General features: G+C 36.6%; 1 protein-coding gene across 1 annotated transcript in view; it reads right to left on the bottom strand.

Moving 5' to 3' along the window:
* Agmo (alkylglycerol monooxygenase) overlaps positions 1–24,714 on the bottom strand; it is a 305,943-nt gene that overhangs the window by 135,521 nt on the left and 145,708 nt on the right. The window contains exons 6-12 of the mRNA XM_051145060.1: positions 22,629–22,695; positions 18,853–18,918; positions 18,683–18,762; positions 15,239–15,373; positions 8,838–8,954; positions 3,160–3,242; positions 2,533–2,638 (exon numbers count right to left, since the gene is read on the bottom strand). Of these exons, the coding sequence (XP_051001017.1) occupies positions 2,533–2,638; positions 3,160–3,242; positions 8,838–8,954; positions 15,239–15,373; positions 18,683–18,762; positions 18,853–18,918; positions 22,629–22,695 (654 nt within the window). The remainder of the gene's footprint in view (positions 1–2,532; positions 2,639–3,159; positions 3,243–8,837; positions 8,955–15,238; positions 15,374–18,682; positions 18,763–18,852; positions 18,919–22,628; positions 22,696–24,714) is intronic.

The raw sequence follows: 24,714 nt of genomic DNA, 5'->3' as shown, positions 1-24,714 counted from the left end.
AGGATGACTGCAGTCTAGAACTGGTCTTCTCTAAAGGCCTCTCTCAACATTACCCAGCCCATTTCCTCCTTAATCATCTGAATGTAATAAACCATTTTCTCTGTCAGCATGGATAATAAATATGCCAAGTTACAGGGCTACGGATGTACCTCCAGCATGACATACCTTGGCCCAGTTTTCTGTGTGTCTGTCCTTTCATCATCCCCTCACTGCCCCATTCAGGACAAGTTCAGATTGTGCATGTAATGGCAAAAGATTTGGTTTCACTATTGATACCCGTATCATTTAAAAATTCAAAATATATTATGGTGACTCAAAAACTTCAGAGGTACTAAAGAAAATCAATCTAATAAAAATTATCCTTTTCTCTCTTCTAAACATCTAATCCACCTTTCTTTTCCACAGTAAACTATATGCTATGCTCTCCTTTGTCTTATGAAGTATATTAAAAACACCCATAAAGCACATAAACTCACTTATTTGAGATTTTCTACTGCCCATGTTTATAGATCTTCATGCATTATAGCAATGTAAACTTCACATGTATAATTTATAATTTAGAGACTAATCTATATTTATCCCAACAGATTCAATATTTTATATTCTAGATATAGATTTAATTCATGAATAAGACGCAACTGTTAGACAGTCACCTGTGAGTAGCATTAGCTGGTTCTCAGTTTTGCACCATTACAGATGCCTGAGTTCCACTACATGTACATCAGTCCATGCATGTGGATGTATCATTCCTTCAGAATAAATTTATATAATGGAAATATATGATCAAAAGTATATCTTTCTTTTCAATGTTAACTGTTTTCAAAAGTTTTATCATATTTGTAATCATTGCAAAGTATAACTTTATATTGGCTTATGTGTTAACTACTTTTGGTTGTCAACCTGACACCACTGGAAAAATGGTGAAGAAATACCCACAAGTCTGTGAGGCACTCTACTAGCTGATGTAGCACGGCTTAGCCCGCTCTGAGTGGTGGGATCCCTAGGCAGGTCTGCCTCAGCTAGATAAGAATGGTAGCTGGGTAAACCCTAGGATGTAAGCCAGGAAGAAATACCCCTCCAAGGTGCTAGTTTCTTCTTCAGTACTGCCTTGAGCTCCTGACCTGACTTCCCACAGTGTTGAACAGTTACCTAGAGTCATAAAATGAAATAAATTCTTTCCTTTACTCAGTCCTCGGTTACTGTTTTATCACAGCAAGAAGAAACAAATTAAGACACTTTGTCTTTTACGTTAGCATTTATGTTCCCACTTAAATAATGGTATGTTGAATATTCTTACAATATTGGCATATTGTTCAGAGACAGAGCTTAACATTACTATAAAATTCTAATAAACAGAAATGATGAGTAAGACTATTAAGGCATTTTTTGAGTTATAAAGCAATAGATACCCAAAAAGTTCTAAAAACTATTTGAAATATCAATCTTACCTCTCATATCATATCAAAACATATCTTTTATTTTTAAAACCTCATTTTTCTTTTACATATAATTATTTGCATTATAGGTGATTTACAAGCATCTCAAGCACAGCTTTTCATCTTCAAAGCTTGCGTGTCGATCTACCGCACATGTTGGTTTCAAAGCTTCCATGAGGACCTACCATACATGCTGGTTTTAAAGCTTCTCAGAGGACCTACTATACATGCTGGTTTTAAAGCTTCCGTGAGGACCTACAGTATATACTGTTTTTTTAAGAGCAAAGGCTTTTTAATGAATATATTTTACAAGTACACCAGAGAATCATGCAATGCTGCCTGCATTGGATGCAATTCTGGGCCACAAGTCTGCACACTCCTTTGCGACTGGACCTGTGATAGCAAAACCTTTCATCTCGCCTTTATTGTTTACTATGACCCCTGTATTATCTTCAAAAAGAAGAAACACCCCATCTTTTCTTCAGTATGGCTTTCGTTGTCAAATTATCACTGCTGGATGGACCTTTTCCTTAATTCTGGTTTGCCCTTTTTAACTGGCCATCACCATATTACCCACACCAGCTGCAGGAAGCCTGTTCAGCCGTCCTTTGATTCCCTTCACAGAGATGATTTACAAATTCCTGGCTCCTATATTGTCAGCACAGTTGAGCACAGCTCCTACCGGAAGACCCAGGGATTCTGCTTTTAAAGCTTCCATGAGGACCTACCACACATACTGGTTTTAAAGCTTCCATGAGGACCTACCATACATGCTGGTTTTAAAGCTTCTGTGAGGACCTATCATACATACTGGTTTTCTTCAAAATGCTAGGCAATATTTTGCCAAATCTTTAATGATTTAAAGATATATCAACCTAGACTTTTGAGAGGCTAACTCATCCTTTCTCATCCTTAGACTTATCCTTAAATTTTAGGGTGACTTACCAATATTAACTATCTGAAAATTATATAAATACTAATTCAAGATATAGTGCACAGAAAAACTTAGCTATGAATACTAGTCACAAATTTGGTGGAGAAAACATGGCTTCATGAGTGAATTAAACAATTCACTCACCTACAGCAAATGTCTTACCTCAAATACAAATGACAAAGATGGAATGAGAGGCTTTAAGTGACCAAATCTGTACAGGGTTAAGAAGATCAGGCACCGCAGAGTTTCTACAATAGCTGCTCTGGGTCTGAAATAGCATGACATTAATATCCATTAGCTTTAAATAAAGTCTCCATGTGCTCATGTCATAATCAAATAGCAATAACATTTACTTTTGATTTTCAAGAAAGGAAAAGTATTTAACATAGTTGAGTGGTATGTCTCTGAAGTGCTTTGAACACAGTCTTAACATAACAAACAAAATGTATCTTTTAAGAAAAATCTGTTTTTAATCAACTTAGTGTTTGGTTAAAGCAGTGATGAGCTATGGAGAAGCAATAAAGTATCAACAAATAGATGTGGAAGATTTGCAAATAGTCAAGACTGTGGGGATAAGGCATGTGAGGCTCTCTTCAGTAGTCCAGAGATTTTGCTTCAATCACTAAAAATGGCATAGAAGGATAGACTGATATAGTTAACTCATTTAAAACCATGGGGTAAAACACTAAGGTTTTAAAACTAAAAAAGGTCCATGTTATACTGATATTATATAGCACTGAGAAAAAATGTGAATAAAAAAAAAAGGAACAAAAGAAATTCATATCTTGCCTTTGATCCAGAAGGAAACCAATGGATGTCAAAGTCAGGATAATGAAGAGGACCCTCAGAAGGAGAGTGACTTGAGACAGTGCCTGTCAAATAAACACAGAGGTCAATGGACTCCGCAGTGCGTGTTGGAGGAGCATTGGCGGCTAACACTGCCATGGAAACAGTGCTTTTCAGCATGCCACTTGTCATTCTGTTCACAAAGGTTATGGTTACAGAGGGCTTTTTGCTTTTTCTAGTGGTACTTAGTAAGTCAGACACCTCAGAAAAAAAGATAATTTCATTGTAAGATTTTTCTTAAACTGCTTATTTTCCTTCTCTCCTATACAATTTTGAAATTTGTAATTATTTGAAGCATGTGAGATAAATAGATAAATAATTCAAATTGACATTACAGTGCATAGTATAACCTAAACAATTCATTCTGGCATAAAATCTAAAGTCCTTTATAAAAGAAGATACATAAGTAAGAATGTGTTCTTCAGAGCTGTGTTGGCTAATGGTTCTATAATTTATTTTTAAATTTTTATAAAAGCTAACAATTAACTTGTAAAACTTATTTATCCTAAACAGCCTGCAATAGCACTTTCGAAGTACTGGAAATAAACCTTGTATTATAATTGAGTTATATGGATACAATACCTTATATTAGAGTAGAAATATATATTTCTCTCTCTCTCTCTCTCTCTCTCTCTCTCTCTCTATATATATATATATATATATATATATATATATATATATATACTCTATATATATAAAGTGTATATGTGTATATGTGTATATGTGTAGAACAATCTTGCATTTGAATTCTATACCACTGTATCTAAAATTAAACTTATTTTGCATCTATACACAAAATTCTATACCATTGAATTGAAAATAACCTTGTGAGTGACAATTGAGGCACTAAATTGAGGAGTAGATTCACTAATCTAATTTTTGCTTTATCTTCTCTATATATTTCTATATTCCCCCTTCATTTTTGAACTCCTATCTCCAAACCTAAGAATTTAAGATAAAAGAAAAGAGAAACATCTCTGAACCTAACCTTGTTTTCTCTATAAATAAGACAAACAATAACTTGTAACCAACTCCCACTCATAATAACCCTCTATAGCCCAAGAAAGCAACCAACCTACCCAACCCCCTTATAGGAAATGGGGAGTAATTCTCTTAAGGTTTCTTCCAGCTGATTTGGGATGAATAAGTTAATTGTTGTATGATCAAATCACGGTCATATCAATTACTAGTCTATTTTTATTACAAGAATATATGTCTTAGGTGCAAGAGATAGATATGATTCTATAGAAAAATAAGGTAAAATAGTTAGATAAGGTCTTCAGAAACTTCAGAGACATACAGAATATGGCACTTAAAATGTTTTTATTATTTTAAAGATTCGCTGACTATGACACAGGTTAACTCCTGGAAACCCCAGCCTACCTCAAAGAGGATGATGAACATTAAAGAACCTCTTTATGGAGATGGCATAAAATGTGGCAAACAAGTCACTGGGAAAAAATGTCCTCATTTCTACCACAGACAGAATTCTACCTTAAAATAGGCAAACATGGACGCAGGCAGAGTTGAGGGCCAAACTCTTCCAAGACAGGGTATGCAAGTCCTCAATAGTTGCTGCTTTACAACTATGTCTGTCAGATATATTGCGCCAGAAGGCTGAAGAAGATGCCCCAACATCATAAAGAGTTTTGGGTGATTATTTAGGCAGCAAACTGTCTCTGTCATCTTCTCATTTGGAAAGCTACTAACCTGCGCTCCTGTGATACTCAGGTAATCAGGTTCATTCCTTCTCAAGTCTCTGATGGGGTTGAAGACCCGGTAGCTTAGTTTTACAGTGAAGCTTAGTTGTTGAGGGGTGAAGATGTTTTTATTTCTAGATACGTGTTTTAAGTTGATAATGACAGTATGTGATGGAGACTGATTTACATTCAGAAATTTAGAGGCACTATGATAGGAAAGATGTTTTCTTCAAGGTTGTCAAATACAAATAACCAAAAACTAAGAATGTAGCATTTACATAAGTCCGGGTTGTGTCATGGTTCTTCTTGCAATAGGTAATCTATTGTATGTATGTGTAATAATAAAACTGTATATGTAAAAAATAAAAAATGTTTAATAAAAATAAATTTTAAAAAAAGATGTAATTGGAGCTCTAATTTCTTTTCTTTCATAAAACAAGTATAAAAGAAACTGGTGTAATCTATAGGCAAAGCGAATTATCAAGTGTTGAAATCCTTTTCACGCTGTAATTGAAGTTGGAGACAGCTTCATTCCTGACACAAATTAATTCTGAAGGGTACCTTGTTTATTTCCCACACATGTTTTTCTTTCCTTAATACTTGCTATGTGACTCAGAAAAAAGCTTGCTTATATACAAAAGTTTATTGTGCCTTTCTAGTATGGGGATTTCTAAAAAGCATAAAAGACTTTAAAACCCTGCAGTTGTTGCTGCTGTTTTTTTTTTTTTTTTTTTAATCTGATCTGCTGTAGCCAATAATCCGAAGGCTGGATGGCTGGCTGGCTTGAGACTAGGGAGCTTGCTGTATTTATACACACGCTAAAGCAAATAAGTACTTATTTTATATGTGAAAATTCTGTATTAATAATGTTTGGAGTAAAAAGTTTAACGCAATAATGATCACAAAGTTGTGAGAGGTACATTCCTTTTTCTATGTACCCTGCGCATCGGCTACTTAAATACAGTGCTTAGTGGCTGGACTCACAGACCTTATACTAATTTCTTTAGTAATCCTTGTGAAATCAATTCTTAGCCTGACAGGTTCCACGTCATTAGATGATCTTATGGATAGATTCTTGAAAGAGAAATAAGAGCTAAATTTAGTGTGTTGTTCTCCAAACTAAAACAGAAAAGGCAAAACTTTTTAACACACACAAAGGCTTCAATATTTCTAAAGGCCTCAGGGACAAGGGGAAGAGAGAGGGAGAGAATGGGACTGGGAGAAGAGGAGGGAGGGGGGTATGATTGGGATGTAAAGTGAATGAATATATACATTAAAAACTTAAAGCAAAAGCAAAGGGAGATACCTAATGGAAGGAACACCGAGGCAGAAAGCATCCCAAAGGTTTAATTGTGTAGGTCAGTAAGTTCACGCGATAGAATGTCTACCGTCAAGCAAAGAATTCTCTACACCACGTTCACAAACCTATTTCAGATGACATTGTACACTCATAATTCAATATCAAAATTAGGTAGAATGTGTAGAATGTGTAGTGAAGTACTCTATCAATACATAAGTATTTAACAATAATTATATTACTAACAATAACCAATGGATCTAGTTCTCAGCAAACATTATTTATTTATTTTAGCTACCTATGTGATTTTTCAGAAGAGGTTAAGACATCTTGGTTTCAAGTGGGGCTCACAGGACCTCACTGAGGCTGAAGGGCCAGTCAATGGACTACATGGGTCTTCACTAGGTCCTCTGCATAAATGCTGTGGTTGTTTAGCTTGGTATTCTTATAGGGCTCCTAACAGTGGGATGTCTCTGACTCTTTCACATGCTCTTGGGACCCTTTTCCTCCTACTGGATTGACTCATCCAGCCTTGATATGAGGGTTTGTTCCTAGTCTATTATAACTTGTTATGCCTTGCTCTGTTGACGTCTCTGGGCGGACTGTACTTTTCTGAAGGGAAACTGAGGAGAAGTGGATCTTGAGGAGATAGGATGTTGTGGTTGTTGGGGCCTGAGAGAATTAAGGTAAGGGAAACTGTGGTCAGGATGTGATATATGAGAGAAGAATAAATAAATATTTAGTTTAATCTATGTATTCAAGCATTATATTAAATTTTAATACTCTGATACTTTGAACTGTTTGATAGTTTGAACAGGACATGCTTTGTTCTGTTTTTTTTTTTTTTTTCTTCTAATATAAGTTAGTGATTAGTTTTCAAACTATGAGTTAATACTTTTTATATAGATATTTAAGTTTATGTATTAGCTAGAGGAATAATTTGAAAATTTTTAATTAGGTACCTGAATTCTGATCTGAGATCAGCTTAAAATTAATGCTTATTGGCTGTTTATCCAGACCATTGTAAGTATAAGTTTTCATCCAGTCCTGTGTGAAGACCACACAGGTAAAATTCTCAAAACCAGTCAGCCATGAAAGTATATATAAAAAAATAAGTTAAATGAACTCAACTGGCTATACATACTTGCATATATGCAGTAACAGTTAATGAAAAAAGAGGCCATGAATTTGAAATATAGTGGAGAGGGTTTTATGGGAGATTTTGGAGGAAGGAAAATAAAGGGAGAAATGTAATTGAATTATAATCCCAAAAATAAACCAAAATAAAAAGTTCAAAAATTTTCAGAAATATATTTTCCCACTACTGCATCAAATCAAAGTGCAAGACTCCAAATCTTTCTTTGAACATATTTTATTTATAAGTGTTTTATTCTTGTTTTCCGGAATATGTGTTAAATTTTATTTTGAAGTCAGTTACTTTATCCAAAGTTTGTTGTCTGACTGAAGAAGACCCTTTACGTTGTCTCATCAGTACACAACAAACTGTAACTGTCATAGCCCCAAGTCAGCCATACCCAAAACATGGCTTCCTCATTTCTCTTTCCGTAACAATTTTAGTATGTTAGATATTCTGTAATTTTTTGCTATCTCTTTAGTGTATTTCAGGAGATATTTTTGTACACTTATCCACAAATTACAGATGTTCTGTATATCTTAAAAGTATACATACACACACATGCACAAGTGAAACACACACACATGCACAAGCAAACACACACATATACACACATTCACAAGCCAAAACACACACACATACACACACACACACACACACACACAAATATACACACACTGAAAACCTCAGCATTCCTGATTCTGAGATTCACATTCTCTTTGCAAAAAAGACCAATTCAGTGATTTTTTTTTTCTGGCCTATTGGTTTTTTCTACTCTTAATTTAGTTACTTCCTCCCTTTTATCTTCTTTTTTGGAATCATATACTTTTATGAAGATTATATTATAAATGAGTCCATAAAACAAAAGTTAGTCAAAATCTTTATTTTATGCTACCCTCAATTTCCAGTCCAATTTTACATAGTTTTTATATTTTACTTTTGCCTTCTCCAGAACACAACCAATGTGGGTAATGTTTATTAGCTAAAATATACACATCCCTAAGCTATACCTCTTACTGCACTTACGTTTAAACTTTCCAAAGTTTGGTTATGATGTACATCTTAGAGAGAAAAACTGCACAGTTTGCGATGGAAACTTTTTAAACTCAATCTTCAATTTATTGACTACATATACTAGGTATCTTGAAAGTGATAGAATCTATGCTTTTCTAAGCACATTTCAGTCTGACTTTTGAAGTCTTTTACTTCGATTTCCAAAAATAGGATATGTAATTTCTTATTTATCATTTAGATTTGATGATAAAACATTTAACATATATTACATACAGCACCAGGTGGATATAACTATTTGTTTACACTTGATAGTCTTGAGGAATTCACTTTTCATGTTCAATTAAAATACACAATGCTCCCCAAACTAAAAGTAATTATGAAAAATAGAGCATAGTAATAATAAAGAGCTTATTTTAATTTAAAAATTCCCTTAATTATTACTTTCCACTGCTGTATTTAAATTGATGATACCTACCGCTGTGTCTGCAAAGGTCTCTTCATAAAATGCCAGCGTCACCGCAAACTGCAGGACAGTATACATCTTCAGTGGCTGGGATGCTGCTGATGATAAGGGGACTTCCTGTCCTGTAAGCTAGGTAGACAAGAAAGATGGTTTTACATGTAGTCAAAATACTTATGTCCACTTAGATAAAGAGCTCTCACAACTCAGGAAGAAACAATCCAATAAGAACATAGAATAGGGTGAAAGCGGGAGGGTACAAGGGATGGGAGAGCACAACTGAGATGTAATCTGAATAAATTAATTAAATAATAAAAAAATTTTAAAAAGAATAGTTTTCTTTACTCTGTGTCATAGCTCATGTCTGAGAAAAGATGAGTCACAGAGAAAAGAATTTTTTCATCTTTGTTACAGAAAAACTCTGACATTCATTTTCTTGGATAGAAAATTGTGTGAAGATTAGGAGATCTGCTTTTTTATGTAGAATATTATGCACTCTGGTTATGATTTAGTCTTCATTAAGTAGAAAAGCCATAGTTGCTTTAGCTCTATATGTATTCATGATTACAATAGCCAAGAAGATTACATTAGAACCGTGTCCAGCAGCATACCAAGGAAAAGGAGGCAGGTGATTCTGCCGGCATAAGTAACCATGCTTCAGCATCAAGTGGTTTTCATTAAAATAATTTCCTATATTACTAAGATTTCTGGAGTTTCTGTGCTATACTGTGGATAAAGCAGATGAAGGCACATTATCAAAAAACACTATTTTGCTTTTTAAAAATATAGAAAAATAAAGCCACCTTTCCTAGGCATTTTGAAGCAGAAATAATAAAAATACTTTTTGCCTATATCAAGCTGACAAACTACAGCTATTTATAAATATACAAGATATAAGTAATTTAAGATATTTTTAAAATTAATAAAATAGTTTTGGGTTTTTTTCAAAACAGGGTCTCTCTGTGTAGCCTTGGCTGTCCTGGACTTGCTCTGTAGACCAGGCTGGCCTAAAACTCACAGTGATTGCCTGCCTCTGCCTCCCAAGTGCTGGGATTAAAGGTGTGTGACACCACACCTGGCTTAATAATATATTTTTCATATAAAATATATTTTTTGAGACATCACATATTTTTTATCTAAAATGTCACCTTTTAAACAATTGATTTTTTCCTATTGTTCTACACTTCTATTTATAATCTTTTCTATTTATGACCCTGTTTGATAAAGAAACATATTACATACCATGAACAATTGAATACAAATTTTATTTTATTTTCTATTTAAGAAAATTTCTAATTTAAACAAAATAATTCCTGGTTATATGAGCCAGGTGGTGGTGGCACACACCTTTAATCCCAGCATTTTAGAGGCAGAGGCAGGCAGACCTCTGTGAGCTCAAGACTAGCCTGCTCTACAGAGAAAGTTCAAGGAAAATCCAGATCACACAGAGAAATCCTACCTCAAAAAACCAACTGACCAACCAAACAAACAAACAAAGGTTTTTGGTTTTTTTGTATTAAATATCTATATTTCGGAGATCCAAGATGGCAGTGAGCAGTGTAGATCGTGCTTAGCAGCTCCAGTAAACAATTTAGGGAATTGCACAGATTTTGGAACCGGGAACACCAAGTTCCCCACACCATTGCAGCAGGAGTGATCCATGGTTCAAAGGGACCAGGGTGCAGAGGACCTGCATGCCTCTGCACAAGGGAGGAGCATGGATTCTCTCAGATCAGAGTAGCATCGGCAGCAGCAGCAGCGATAGCAGCGGCGGGAGCAGCAACGGCGGCTGAGGTTTGCAGCTCGGAGCCCTCCAGCAGAGGCGATTGGTGTGGTGGCTGGTGGGAGTTGCTGTGGGAGAGGGGACTCTGGGCAGGATTTGGGTCGTGTGGTGCCCTGAGACCCAAACTGGACTCGGCGGACAGTTCAGCCCCTGAGTCCCAAGTTCAGCTCAGTGCAGTTCCACCGTGGAGACGCTAGGTCAGCTCAGCATGCAATTCTGCACGAGGTGCTAGCTCAGCTCACCGAGCAGTTCTGCCCAAGACACTAGCTCAGCTCAGTGCACAGTTCTGTTGCTGACACGGGCTGAGGCCAGCACGTAGATTCAGCCCAGAGTTCGTAGCTGGACTTGCTGGGCAGGTTGGGTCCAGAAACTCTAGCTGAGCTTTGTGCACAATCATGGCCCTGAGACTCTGGCTGGACTCTCCGTATAGTTTAGGCATGGAGTCCCGGGCTGAATTCAGCACGCAGTGTGGGTCCAGAGTCCCTGGCTGAGCTCTGTGTGCAATTCCGCCACAGAGAGACTCTGGCAGAGCTCGGTGTGCAGTTTGGGACCAGAGTCCCTAACAGTGCTTGGCACACAGTTGGGCCCAGAGACTCTAGATGAGCTTTTGGCACAGTCCTGCCTCTAAGACTCTGGTTAGGCACAGTGCGCAGTTTGAATCCAGAATTCCTGACTGAGCATGGTAGAAAGTTCGGGCCCTGAGTCTATAACTGATCACAGCATGCACTTTGGGCCAAAAGCCCCTAGGTGAGCTTGGTGCTCAGTCCCAGCCCAAAATTTCTGGCCAGACTCTGCATGCACTTTGGGGCCAGAGTCCCTAGGGGAGCTCAGTGCACGGATTGGGCCCAGAGTCCCTAGCTGAGCTCGGCAGACGGTTCGGGCCCTGAGAAGCTAGCTGAGTTCTGCGCGTGGTTTGGGCCCAGTGTCCCTGGCTGGAATTGGCAGGGGACCCAGAAGGCTGTGGATACCTTGGCCTGACCCAACGCTCATTCAGAGACCCACAGTACAGGGGAGCTGAGGATCACTGGCTGTGAGAGTCTAAAAAGACAGGGATAGCCTCCTGCCATCCACACCAGTGAAGCATCAGAGCTTCCAGCCTAGGGAAATCATGAGAAAAGAAGTGAATCTATCATCAGACTCCCTCCATTCAACTCTGGAAGCTACCCAACAAAAACAGAGATGACAAGATGTCAAAAAAACAGCGTAAAAGCATACGCAAAACAAAACAAAACAAAACAAAACAAAAAAACTCAAAACAACACGGCGTCTCCAGTTTCCAGCTATCCAAGAGAAAACAACCCAGAGAACTCAAATACAATGGAAATACAAGAAAATGATCTCAAATCCTTAGTAATCAGGATGATAATGGAGGAAAAAAATAAAATTCATAATCAAATGCAGGAAGGTGCAGCCAAACAGGTGAGAGATATAAAAGAAGCGCATAGAGTGGAACTGGAAAAATTGCAGGAAAATGCAAATAAACAGATGAAAAGAAATCAAGAAAACGGTTCAAGCTTTGAAGACCTATTAAGAGGCAATGGAAGAAACTCAGGAATATAAAACAATCAGATGAAAGATATAAAAAAAAATCAGTTCAAGATCTGAAGATGAAAATGGATTCAATGATAAACACACAGACAAAAGAAAAATGTGAGACCTCGGAGAAGAAGGTGAGCAACACAGAGGTGAGCTTTTTTAACAGAATCCAAGAAATGGAGGAACCAATCTCAGGTCTAGAAGATACAATCACAGATCATGAAGCAACCATGAATGCCAAATCTGAAAAAATCCTGACACAAAACATCCAAGAACTCAAGAACACCATGAAAAGAAGAAATCTGAGGATAATAGGCATTGAAGAATGAGAAGATATCAGACTCCAAGGCCCAGAAACTATTCTCAACAAAATCATAGAAGAAAATTTCCCCAATCTAAAGAAAGAGATGCCTATAAGCATACAAGAGGCCTACAGAACACCAAATAGAATTGACCAGAAAAGAAAAATTGCCCATCACACAATAATCAAAACACAAAACATAGAGAATAAAGAAAAAATATTAAAAGCTGCAAGGGAAAAGGTCAAATAACATTTAATGGCAAACTTATCAGAATTACATCCAACTTCTCAAGACACTATAAAAGCCAGATGGGCCTGAACAGAGATCCTGCAAACCCTAAGAGACCACAGATGCCAGGCCAGACTACTTTACCCAGCAAAACTATCAATAATCATTGATGAATAAAACAAAATATTCCATGACAAAAACAAATTCAAACAGTATCTATCCCCAAATCCAGCTTTACAGAAGGTACTAGAATGAAAACTTCATCCCAAAGGGTCAAGCTACAACCAAAACTGCCTAGGAAATAGATAACTATCCCATGGCAAAAACACAACTACACAAACACTCGACTGGAAACAATATCAAAATTAAGACTCTTAACAGTCACTGGTCATTAATATCCGTCAACATCAATGGTCTCAATTCTCCAATAAAAAGACACAGGCTAACTGAATGAGTGCATAAAAAAGATCCAACATTCCTCTGCATTCAAGAAACACATCTTACCCGTAACGACAGGCATTACCTCAGGGTAAAGGGTTGGAAAAAATATTCCAAGCAAATGGTCACAAGAAGCAAGCAGGTGTAGCCATTTTAATATCAAACAAAATAGACTTTCAACCAAAATTAATCAAAAGGGATGAGGATGGACACTTCATACTCATCAAAGGTAAAGTCAACCAAGATGACATCACAATTCTGAACATCTATGCTCCCAACACAAGGGCACCCAAATTTGTAAAGATCTGTTAAAGAAGCTTAAACCACACATCAATCCCCACACAATAATAGTGGGAGACTTCAACGCCACACTCTCACTGAAGGATAAGTCATTGAAACAGAAACTAAGCCGAGAAATAACATCATTAACCAATGCTATGAGACAAATGGATCTAACAGATATCTATAGAACCTTTCACCCAAACAAGAAAGAATATACCTTCTTCTCTGCATCCCATGGGACCTTCTCCAAAATTGATCACATCGTAGGTCACCAAGCAGGCCTCAACAGATACAAAAGGATTGAAATAATACCTTGTATCCTATCAGATCACCATGCTCTTAGGCTGCAATTCAACAACAACAGAAAAAACAAAAAGCCTACACGTACGTGGAAACTAAACAACTCTCTGCTAAATGACACCTGGGTGAGGGAAGAAATAAAGAAAGAAATCAAGGAGTTTCTGAAATTCAATGAAAATGAAGGAACAACATACCTAAATTAATGGGATACATTGAAAGCAGTGCTAAGAGAAAAATTCAGCACTAAGCACCTTTAAAAAGAAATTGGAAATATCGCACATAAGCATCTTGATGACACAACTGGAAGCCCTAGAAAAAAAAGAAGCAGAAACACCCAAAAGGAGTAGATGTCTGGAAATAATCAAACTCAGGGCTGAAATTAACAAATTAGAAACTAAGAAAACAGTCCAAAGAGTCAACAAAACCAAAAGCTGGTTCTTTGAGAAAATCAACAAGATAGACAAACTGTTAGCCAAACTAACTTAAAGGCAGAGAGACAGTATTGAAATCAACAAAATCAGAAATGAAAAGGGAGACATAACAACAAACACTGAAGAAATACAAAGAATCATAAGATTCTACTTTGAAGGCATATATGCCACAAAATTTGAAAGTCTAAGGGAAATGGCTGATTTTCTTGATCAATTTCACTTGCCAAATTTGATTGAAGAACAGATAAACAAGCCAAATTGTCCCATTTCCCCTACAGAAATAGAAGCAATCATTGGTAGTCTCCCAACCAAAAAAAAGCCCAGGGCCAGATGGTTTCAGTGCAGAATTCTACCAGACCTTCAAGGGCGAGCTAATACCGATACTCTTCAAGCTACTCCAAAAGATAGAAATGGATGGAACGTTACCAAACTCATTCTATGAGGCCATAGTCACCTTGATACCTAAGCCTCATAAAGACTCAACAAAGAAAGAGAATTTCAGACCAATTTCTCTTATGAACATCGATGCAAAAATACTAAATAAAATACTTGCAAAACGAATACAAGAACACATCAAAGATATCATTCATCATGACCAAGTAGGCTTCATTCCAGGCATGCAGGGATGGTTTAGTATATGGAAATCCATTAATGTAATCCACCATATAAACAAACTGAAGAGAAAAAAACCACATGATCATCCCTTTAGATGCAGAGAAAGTATTTGATAAAATCCAACACCCATTCATGTTTAAAGTTTTAGAGAGATTGGGGATACAAGGCACTTTCCTCAACATAATAAAGGCTATATACAGCAAGCCAATAGCCAAAATCAAAGTAAATGGTCATATACTCAAGGAAATTCCTCTAAAATTGGGACCAAGCCTGCCCACTCTCTCCATATCTCTTCAATATAGTACTCGAAGTTCTAGCCAGAGCAATAAGACAATAAAAGTAAGCAATGCTGCTCGTAACCACCTCCAGTATGGTATATTGTCTTTAAGGTATCCATTACAGGAGGCTAAGATAATTTTGTAGTTTCACATGAAAATAGCAAACATACAGGCTGGCTGCATATCTAGCCTCACCACCTCCCATGTTATGAACTCTACTTACCTCTGGAATGTCTTCATGCAGCCCAAGTCTCGGTTTACCTGGACCCCATCCTGGTCCTTTAAATAGGACAGAAAACTTATGGTAGAATCCTGGTGTGGCCCAGAATGTATTCCATATGTAGAATAAATGGTGAAACTTGGGAAAATAAAAATATATATAGTTTATTCAATGTAAGACAGCATAACATAGAGATTAAATACAGCTATATATTTTATTATGTTTAACATAAATTACATATTTTTATAACATATGCCACACATGATAAGATTAATAATATATTGATATGTAATCACATCCTGTATTTAATTTCATTCAATAAATCTTTCATATCTTCAACGTGTTCTTATCAACACCTTTGAAGTTAAAAATTATAATTTTGAAATAAAAATATATAATTGGTTACAAAATCAGTGGAGTATGTAAGTTATGAGGCTGCTTCAAATAAAATTAACGAGTGGTATGTAAAAGCAATATCTATGTCTACTGACACCTTTTCTAACATCTGACTTGATGAATATTATAGTTGATCATGCAGGCATCCTAAGAATACTTATCTGTTCTAGTATTACAAATCAAGACTTTATTATATTAGTAAAATGATGTTAGCAAAAGATATTCACAAACATTTCAGATTGTAGAGATTCAACTATTAAGTAACTCATTCTTTCCCTAAAAGGGCAAAGTATGATGACCGAGGGCGACATTGACAATGAGTGTCCTTAAAGATTTGTGTTGGTATTTTGATAGGGATTGCATTGAATCTGGAGATTGCTTTTCGTAAGATGGTCATTTGTACTATGTTGATTCTCCCAGTCCATGGACATCTTTCTGTCTTCTGTTATCTTCTTCAACTTCTTCAGAGACTCGAAGGCCTGTTTTTCATACAAGTCTCTCACTTGCTTGGTTAGAGTTACACCAAGATACTATATGTTATGTGTGGCTAGTGTCAAATGTGTAGTTTCTTAAAGTTCTTTCCCAGTACATTTGTCCATATTATACAGGAGGGCTACTGATATTTTTTTTCAGGGAGAGGTCATTTTGTATCAAGACACTTTGTTGAAGGTGTTTATCAGCTGTAGGAGTTCCTTCGTAAAATTTTTGCATCAGTTATGTATATTATCATATCAACAGCTAATAGTGATTCTTTCTTTCCAGTTTTTATCCCCTTGATCTCCTTCAGTTGTCTTATTGCTCTAGCTAGGACTTCAAGTACTATATTGAAGAGACATGGAGAGATTGAACCATCTTGTTTTGCCGCTGATTTCAGTGGAACTGATTTAAGTATCTTTTTTGCTTAATTTTCCGTTGTCTATAGGCTTGCTGTATATTGCCTTTACTATGTTTAGGTATGTGCCTTGTATCTCTGATCTCCAAGATGTTTAACAAGAATGGGTGTTGGATATTGCCAAATGCTTTCTCAGCATCTGGGGAGGGGACTCTGTAGGTTTTTTCTTTCAGTTTGTTTATATGATGTATTACATTGATGGTTGCTGTATATTGAAACATCACCGGCATGACTCCTATCTGGTCATGGTGAATGTTATTTTTGATGTGTTCTTGGATTTGGTTTGCCAGGATTTTATTGTTGAGTCTTTCTGTGGTTTAGGTATCAAGGTGACTGTGGCCTCATAGAATGAGTTTAGTAGTGTTCCTTCTGTTTCTACTTTGTGGAAGATTTTTAAAAGAATTGGCTTAGCTCTTTTTTAAAGGTCTGGTAGAATTCTGCACTGACTCCAGGTATTCCTTGGCTTTGTTTGGTTATTTTTTGTTTGGCGTTTTTATTTTTGTTTGGGAGACTTTTGGTGATGGTGTCTGTTTTTCAGGAAATGTAGGAGTATTTAATTTGTTTACCAGATCTTGATTCAATCTTGGTAATTGGTAGCTATCAAGAATATTGTCCATTTCACTTAGATTTTCAAATTTTGTGGCACATAGGCTTTTGAAGTATATATATTCACAAATGCTTGCTTTCAAAAGTGTTATGTATCCATCAATAATATCAATATCACCTATAATCTATTCCAAGTCCACAGTGCAGCAGAACCATATCTCCGCTTTTCAAAGACCATCACATGAGTCACATTGGCATCAGGCTTGAGAAGCTCTCTCCAGAGAAATGAGGCAAGTTTTATATTTCTCTTCATGTACTCATATTAAGGGCAAAATATGCCTGGTATGAATAAAATGCATATTTTCTAAGTAGGTTTTCATTTATTAGATCCGATTGTCAAGCTCTGAATGCATTTATGTGTCTCCTGAGAGAAACATCCTGTTTTGCGTGCAGCAGGGACAAAGATGGAAGGAGAATTTTCATGTAGTCGAAAAGAATGAGAAGATAAGCATCCACATTTTTATTTTCAATTGTGGGCACACAGAAATAACATTCAATATAGAAAGGATGGCTGTTGGCCATAATTGGTAGATGGAGCCACAGGAAAGTGAATAGGACTTAAATGAATTAAGTGAGCCTGGGTCCTGGTTTGCTGCATTAAATTAGCAGCTGACAACTGAACCTTGAGTTATTTAAATGCACTGAGCCTGTTTCCTGTGCTAAAAAATAGAAATAAAAGACCCACTGATTCATAAGTTAATACTCTTGGTGACTGAACTGTTACATGTTTGTAGGTACTCCACATAACAGAGGTTCAATAGATGGCAAACTTTTCTTTTGTCTCAATGCTCTGTGCAAACTTAAGTAGGTTTGCAAAGCAGGCCATGTAATTTTATGACTTCCGGGGCACCATAACCAGCCCAGTGCACGGAGCTGTCACTGGCTGACCATCACAGCTTGTAAAGCATTCTTACCTTTTCCTCATCTGTGATCCCTTAACCCCAGGAGCCCTGGTGGTGGTCTGATGCTGACATGTCAAAACTTTGCAGACATTCTATATTTCTCTAGTGCCAACTGCTAAGGGCAGTGAACAAGCAATACCACATGTCCAACAGAAAATTGGGCTGCTCCACGAAGTCTCAGCAGGAGCAGTAATATGTGGACCTAACTGATGTGTAATGCTCCTTGACACCCAGGTCTAAGATGAGAAGGGTAAAGGCTTCACGTTGAGTTTCTAACCAGAGTTTGAAGTCTTGAAGCAAGTATGTTTTTTTGCACTGTGGGATCAGAATTAATTATATGCCGTACCACTACTCCTGAATACATGAATATGTTTGAGGCTTATTCTGAGAAAGAACATGCTTGCTAAAGAGCCACTTTCTTTTTCTTTGAGGTATTGGACACATTTGAAAACTCTTAGAGGTTTTAATGGATTTTGCCTGCCTGACTCAAGTTGTCACTTGAACACTAAAGCTATTTTCAAATTCACTTGTGTGTAAAATATTTTTTAACAACAATGCTATGTGGTTCCACCTGCAATGCCCATTTTTTCTATTAAACATAAACTTTGTGAAATTAAATGCATTCAGAGAAAACAATGCTGAATGAATTACCTGCACTTTGAATGGTTCAAATGTATTAATGGGATGTGTTAGACCATAGATAACCTGTTCATTCTCGGCTTCAAATGTCCCTGGAAGGTAAACATTACAATGACTATCGGTTTTCCATGATTTCCAAAGCAGATAGTTTAACTACTTTGATATTTGTACTCTTTACTTACCAAATATTCTATCCCAAATAATGAGAGTGCCAGCATAGTTTTTATCTATGCAGTAACGATTTCTGCCTGTGAGACAAAATATTAAAATTATTTTTAAATACATGAAATTGAGCATTTGAAATATTTATTTTTATTGTTTTTGAACATATGCAAAAATGCAGGAATAAAACAGCTTTAAGATATCTTCTCTTGAACCTAACAAAAATAACTATAAGCAACTGAAGAAAGCTGAGTTGAAAGAAGTAGTCTTACCCAGGGAAGAACACAATTGCTTGTCCAGTGCCAATCAGTCAACCTTGAAAACATACGTTCAAGGAACATTATACTGACCAAGCAGGACATATTAAAGGATATGTATACATATATTTCATATTCATATACATGTATCATGTATCAATCACACACACAAGCAAATAATGAAAAAACAGGCCATGAATTTGAAGGAGAATGAGCGTATGTGAAGGTTTAAAGGGAGGAAGGGAGAAATATTGTAATTATATTATGATCTCAAAATGTTTTAAAAATTGTACCACTGACAATGACAGATTTTATTTGTGAGTTGTAGTCTCATTTGATTTTCTAGTTTTTATTATTATTTCTAGTTGTTAAAGACATAAAGTTTTTAATTTATGTGTATTTTCCCAATGCTTTAGCTAAATGTCTAGTTACATTTACATAACTTTTTTTTTAAATAAACACTACTGAGAAAGAATTAAAAATCATATTGTTCAGAGGAAAATAAAAAGGAAATGAGATTATATATATATTATATATATATATATATATATTTTTTTTTTTTTTGAGGGCTAGAGCTATGGTTCAGCTGCAAAGAGCACTAGCTGCTCTGCTTACTGAGGTTCAGTCCCCAGCAGCCATGGTGGCTCACAGCGATCTGCAAGAGCAGCTCCAGGGCGTCTGACACGCTCTTCTGGCCCCTACAGGCACTGAACGCATGTGATATGTGAGTATACATGCAGGAAAATACTGACACACACAATTTTATAATAGTAAAATTTAAGAAAGGAAATATATGCATTTGCTTTTTGTTCTTATGATATGTATTCTTAGCTATTTTCTTTGCTGATGTTTCAGAAAAATTAGAGCAATATTTGACTATTTTAATAATAAAGGGCATGGTTAATCAAATTACTCTTGGAATTACAATTTTAGCAATATGTTAACTTTCCAGCTCCAAAATATACAAATTACAATTTAAATTTAATATAAGGAACTGGCAGCTTTTCTCTAAATCATATGTGTTTTAATCTTTTTTTTTTGTTTTGTTTTTTTGTTTTTAGACTGTAGCATGTTTATTGCTGGGTATTTTTAGTGGCTTATACAGTGACAATTTAAAACAAAACACTGAACAGAAAGAAGTGGATGCTATGCAGTTTGGTAAGTAAAGTAGCATGATTTACATACATTTTATTTAATTTAATTTATTTTATTATTTTATTAATTTATTCTTGTTACATCTCAATGTTTATCCCATCCCTTGTATCCTCCCATTCCTCTGCCCTCCCCCCATTTTCCCATTATTCCCCTCCCCTATGACTGTTCCTGAGGGGGGATTACCTCCCCCTGTATATTCTCATAGGGTATCAGGTCTCTTCTTGGCTGCTACTACTCAGCTTTTAAAAACAAGGAATTCGGGACTCTAAATGAGAGACGCATGGGAGAATAGCAAAATAAAAGGATACAGAGGGTCCTAGAAATCTACAAGTAGAACAATATGATAGGAAGATTTGGGCCCAGGGGTCCCGTTCAAACTAAGGCACCAGCCAAGGACAATACAGGCGGTAAACTTTAAACCCCTTCCCAGATCTAGCCAATGGTCAGAATATTCTCCACAGTTGAGTGGAGAGTGTGATATGACTTTCTCACGTACTCTGGTGCCTCACATTTGACCATGTCCCCTGGAGGGGGAGACCTGGTGGCACTCAGAGGAAGGACAGCAGGTAGCCAAGAAGAGACCTGATGTGTTTTAATCTTAAATCAGCTGGCGGGCTGCTTCCCCAGGCCAGAGGAGAAGAGGATATGTTCAACCCTGATACAACTCAATGAGCTGGGATGAGTGGGGGTTGGGAGCCTCCTTTTCTGGGGATTAGGGGACAGGCGGTGGAGGGAAGAGGGAGAGAGGGTAGAACTGTGAGGAGAGGAGCGAGGAAGTCTAAGATTTTGGATGTAAAGTGAATACATAGATTAATTTTAAAACATGTCAATTCATAGACAACTTAAACAGGCTTAATATTATAAATATTATTATATCTGAAGTAAAATAATTTTAATCTAGTAAAACATGTATCTGTATTCATGTGCACACTCCCCATTCAGGGACTCTGCTGAGCACCCTATGGTGCCCAGGACAGTTTCACCACAAAGTGTTGACCCTAAAGTACAGGACACGGTGATGCTGCTCATGTCTAACTGGCATCTGCCAAGTGGGAAGGTGAGGTTGAAGGAAAAAAAAAAAAAAAAAGGAAAAAAACAGAAGAAGAAATCACCAGATGTTTGTTTTTCAGTGTTGTCTCCTCTTTCCAGATTTTTCTGTTTATGTGGAGGAATCCACAAGAATCTTACACTTCCTTGCTAACTGTTCCCAGGAGAGGAAAGAGGACTGAATTTGAAAGCGCTTGACCCATCCTTTTTGTTGCTGTACAAGCCCTGGCCAGGGAGAAAGGGGCAAGTCCCCTGTTGGGTTCCAATGCTGTAGTGTTCCAGCACTGCCTATGAAGGCAGCAGCTTCGAGCAACAGAAGTGCAGATTTCAATGGCTTTGTCCAGGGCCATCAGCATTATGCCCTTAAGATTTATTCATACCCTAGGTATATGGAAGTGGGTTGGAGAATCTTGCTGCTACCCCAGTCTCATTACATGAAAAGTTTACTCCCCCCCCTCCCAGTCACAAAAAACGCACATCCTTAATAATTCATGCACTTCCCAAATAAAACACATTTTGATTTTCACTAAATTTGGTGCCTCTGGCCTTAGGCACCAGCTTCTCATGGGCCAGTGCAGCTTGTGCTGAGCTCCTTATTGAACTGAGACAGGAGAGGGAAGTGTTGATTACTAGTTCTTTTCAAATCCCCGTATATACTGATTTTTTTCAGAATTTTAGACTCATCAAGATAGGAAAGGTGTTTTCTTCAAGGCTGCCAAATACAAATAGCCAAAACACTATGAATGTAACATATATATATATATATATATATATATATATACTCATATATAAACATACATATATATATATATATAATTCCTGATTGTTTCTTTGGTTTTTTTTTTTTGCTGTAGTTATTTTATTGTATATATGTGTAATAACATAAATGTATATATAAAAATTTAATAAAAATTGGAAAAAAGCTTACATATTTTCTAATATTGTAACTGGTTTCTCATTGTTTGTTTCCAGTAGTGCACATGCTTAAAAAGAATTTTCTTTCAAATCACAATTTTTCAGGACTAACAATTTCACTGTGGACAGGGCAGATGTTTACCACTACATTGGAGTAACCTATAGAGGACTTGTTCAAGCTCTTCTCTAGTGGTTTGGCTGACTTCTCAAGCACCATTAGATAAGATAGGAAGAAGTTGAGAAAGGTCATGTCCACTGGACCATGCTTTGACGTGGAGAAGGCTTTTCTATATAGAAAAGGAAAATCAGTTCTTATTTGCAGTGTCCACTAGTAGTGTGAGGTGTGTTTTTATTACTACAGTAGCGCAGGTATGACAGTGAATTATTTTTGAAATGATGAAAAAGCAATAGAACTGCCTTACCATGATGAACCCTGTGATGGCTGGGAGTGTTAAGGACCAGTTCCAAAGGGCCGAGGCTTCTGATGATCTGCTCATAGCAAAAAAAAAAAAAAAAAAAAAAAAAAAAAAAAAAAAAAAAAAAAAAACAACTGGTTAATCACACACATAGTTATCACTGAATACATATATGTATTGCACAAATGCATGAAAATCATATGGGATATGTGATATAGAAAGCTTCAAAATCATTCTACCATGGGATATCACAGGAAGGTGGTGACCATCCAACTGTGTTCATAGATATGGCTCAATTCAGTGTTGAGATTTCATGCTTTGCTGTGTCATCCCAGGAAAACAATTTAAGCTAATGGTAAGTCAGCCCCCTTCTCCCTAAAACAGATGTAGTAACAATGCTATAAAATAACGTAGTACATATTTCTGAATGTGACTGTATCCTGCATGCACTGTGGTTAAGGAGAAAGCAGCCACAATCAATGATGACATTGATATGAACTGGCAACAAATCAGTGGGGCAGGGAAAGAACAGGATGATGGGGTGAAGAGCCTGAAACTGCTTAGGACAAAACAACAAAAAAGTAGCAGTGTCTATTATTTGGGTTCTTATTTGAAAGAAACAAACAATCATAAAGGGTATTGTAGGTACTGACAGGATTAGAAGATAAAAGCCTTTTATTTAGAGTGATAATGGCATTGGCATTGGGTAGGTATGAAAATGCAATTTTATGACAGCATAACTGATGAGATCCAGATTTTGCTTGAAAATATTTTGACAATAAATATACAGAGAAAAAATAGAATGATGGATAGAAATGAATCAAAATATCTATGTTTAATAAAAGCTAACAATAAAAATGCAGATCTCATGCTTTTCTGAGTTATTGACAAAAATGAGGTAAAATTTACAAAAATATGATTTATTAATATATGGCAATATTTACTAAACCAATATTAAATTTAACACGTGTTCAAGCTCAGAAATATATTTATATTTATTTATTTATCTTATTTTTAATTATGTGTATTTGTGTGTTTGTCTTAGTATGATTTGTACATCTAAATATCATACCCAAGGAAGTCAGAAGAGGGATTTGGAGCCGGTGGAGCTGTAGTAGCAGGCAGTTTTGAGCCACCAGACCTGGGTGCTTGGACTCAAATTCGGGTGTCTGTAATACAGTACCTGTTCTTAACCACTGAGCCATCTTTCCAGACCCAGATACACACTTCTTAGTGGATATTCTCCCTCCAAAATAATGTGTTTTGCTCTATCTTATTAACCTACAATATTAAAATAACCAGTTTGCTGCTGTTCTGTAGATATAAGCAGCTGGAATAGTCACTCTGTCCTCAACTTTTTCCACATATCTTTCTCAAATTGAAGCTATACCCTTGCTGTCAGATAGCAACCTGTACCTCCACAACAGCACAGGCGCCCACATCTTCTCCAGATTGTCCACTATTTGCAGGCCTGTAAGGCAGTCCTTGCCTCCAACACTGCTGACATATTTTTTTAGGTCTTTTAAGCTTCTGTCTGTAATGGACAAATGTCTGAATGCAAAAGAATGTAAATTGTTATATGTTGTGTGTTAATTTAGATTTTTCTCAGTCCCTCTATCCCTTTTCTTGTTCCTTTCTTCTGTCCTCTCTATGTCCCTGCTTTCCATGAGGATATTAGACAACAAAGCTGATTGATCTGGAGATACAACATTGTTGTCACTGAGTCTGAATGGAGTTGCCACGGGCCTGTCAGGCACCGGTTATGAATGGAGTTTGATTGGTGCTGCTTTTGGGTGTGAAAACCCATTTGATGTTTACAGTTACATTACAGAGAACTGTGTGAGACAAATGCTAGAGTTCTGCCCCTTTTCATCTTCCTCCTCTTCCTCTTCCTTTGCTCTTCCTCCTCCCTTCTCATCTTCTGCTCCTCCTTGCTCCTTTCCTCATTCGTTCCATCTTTCATCCCTTTCTTTTTCCTTTCTTCCATCTGTCCTCCTTATCCCTCTATCTTTATGTCTCTTCATTTATATCTGGCCTGGGGTATGGGTGCAGGGAGTTCTATCCATCCTTTTTACAGTTATTTCAAGAATAA

This window comes from Acomys russatus, chromosome 1 (genome assembly GCF_903995435.1).
Source record: "Acomys russatus chromosome 1, mAcoRus1.1, whole genome shotgun sequence".
Taxonomy (NCBI): Eukaryota; Metazoa; Chordata; class Mammalia; order Rodentia; family Muridae; genus Acomys; species Acomys russatus.
Note: the sequence above shows the minus strand (reverse complement) of the source record. Positions and strands in the feature narration are given on the sequence as shown.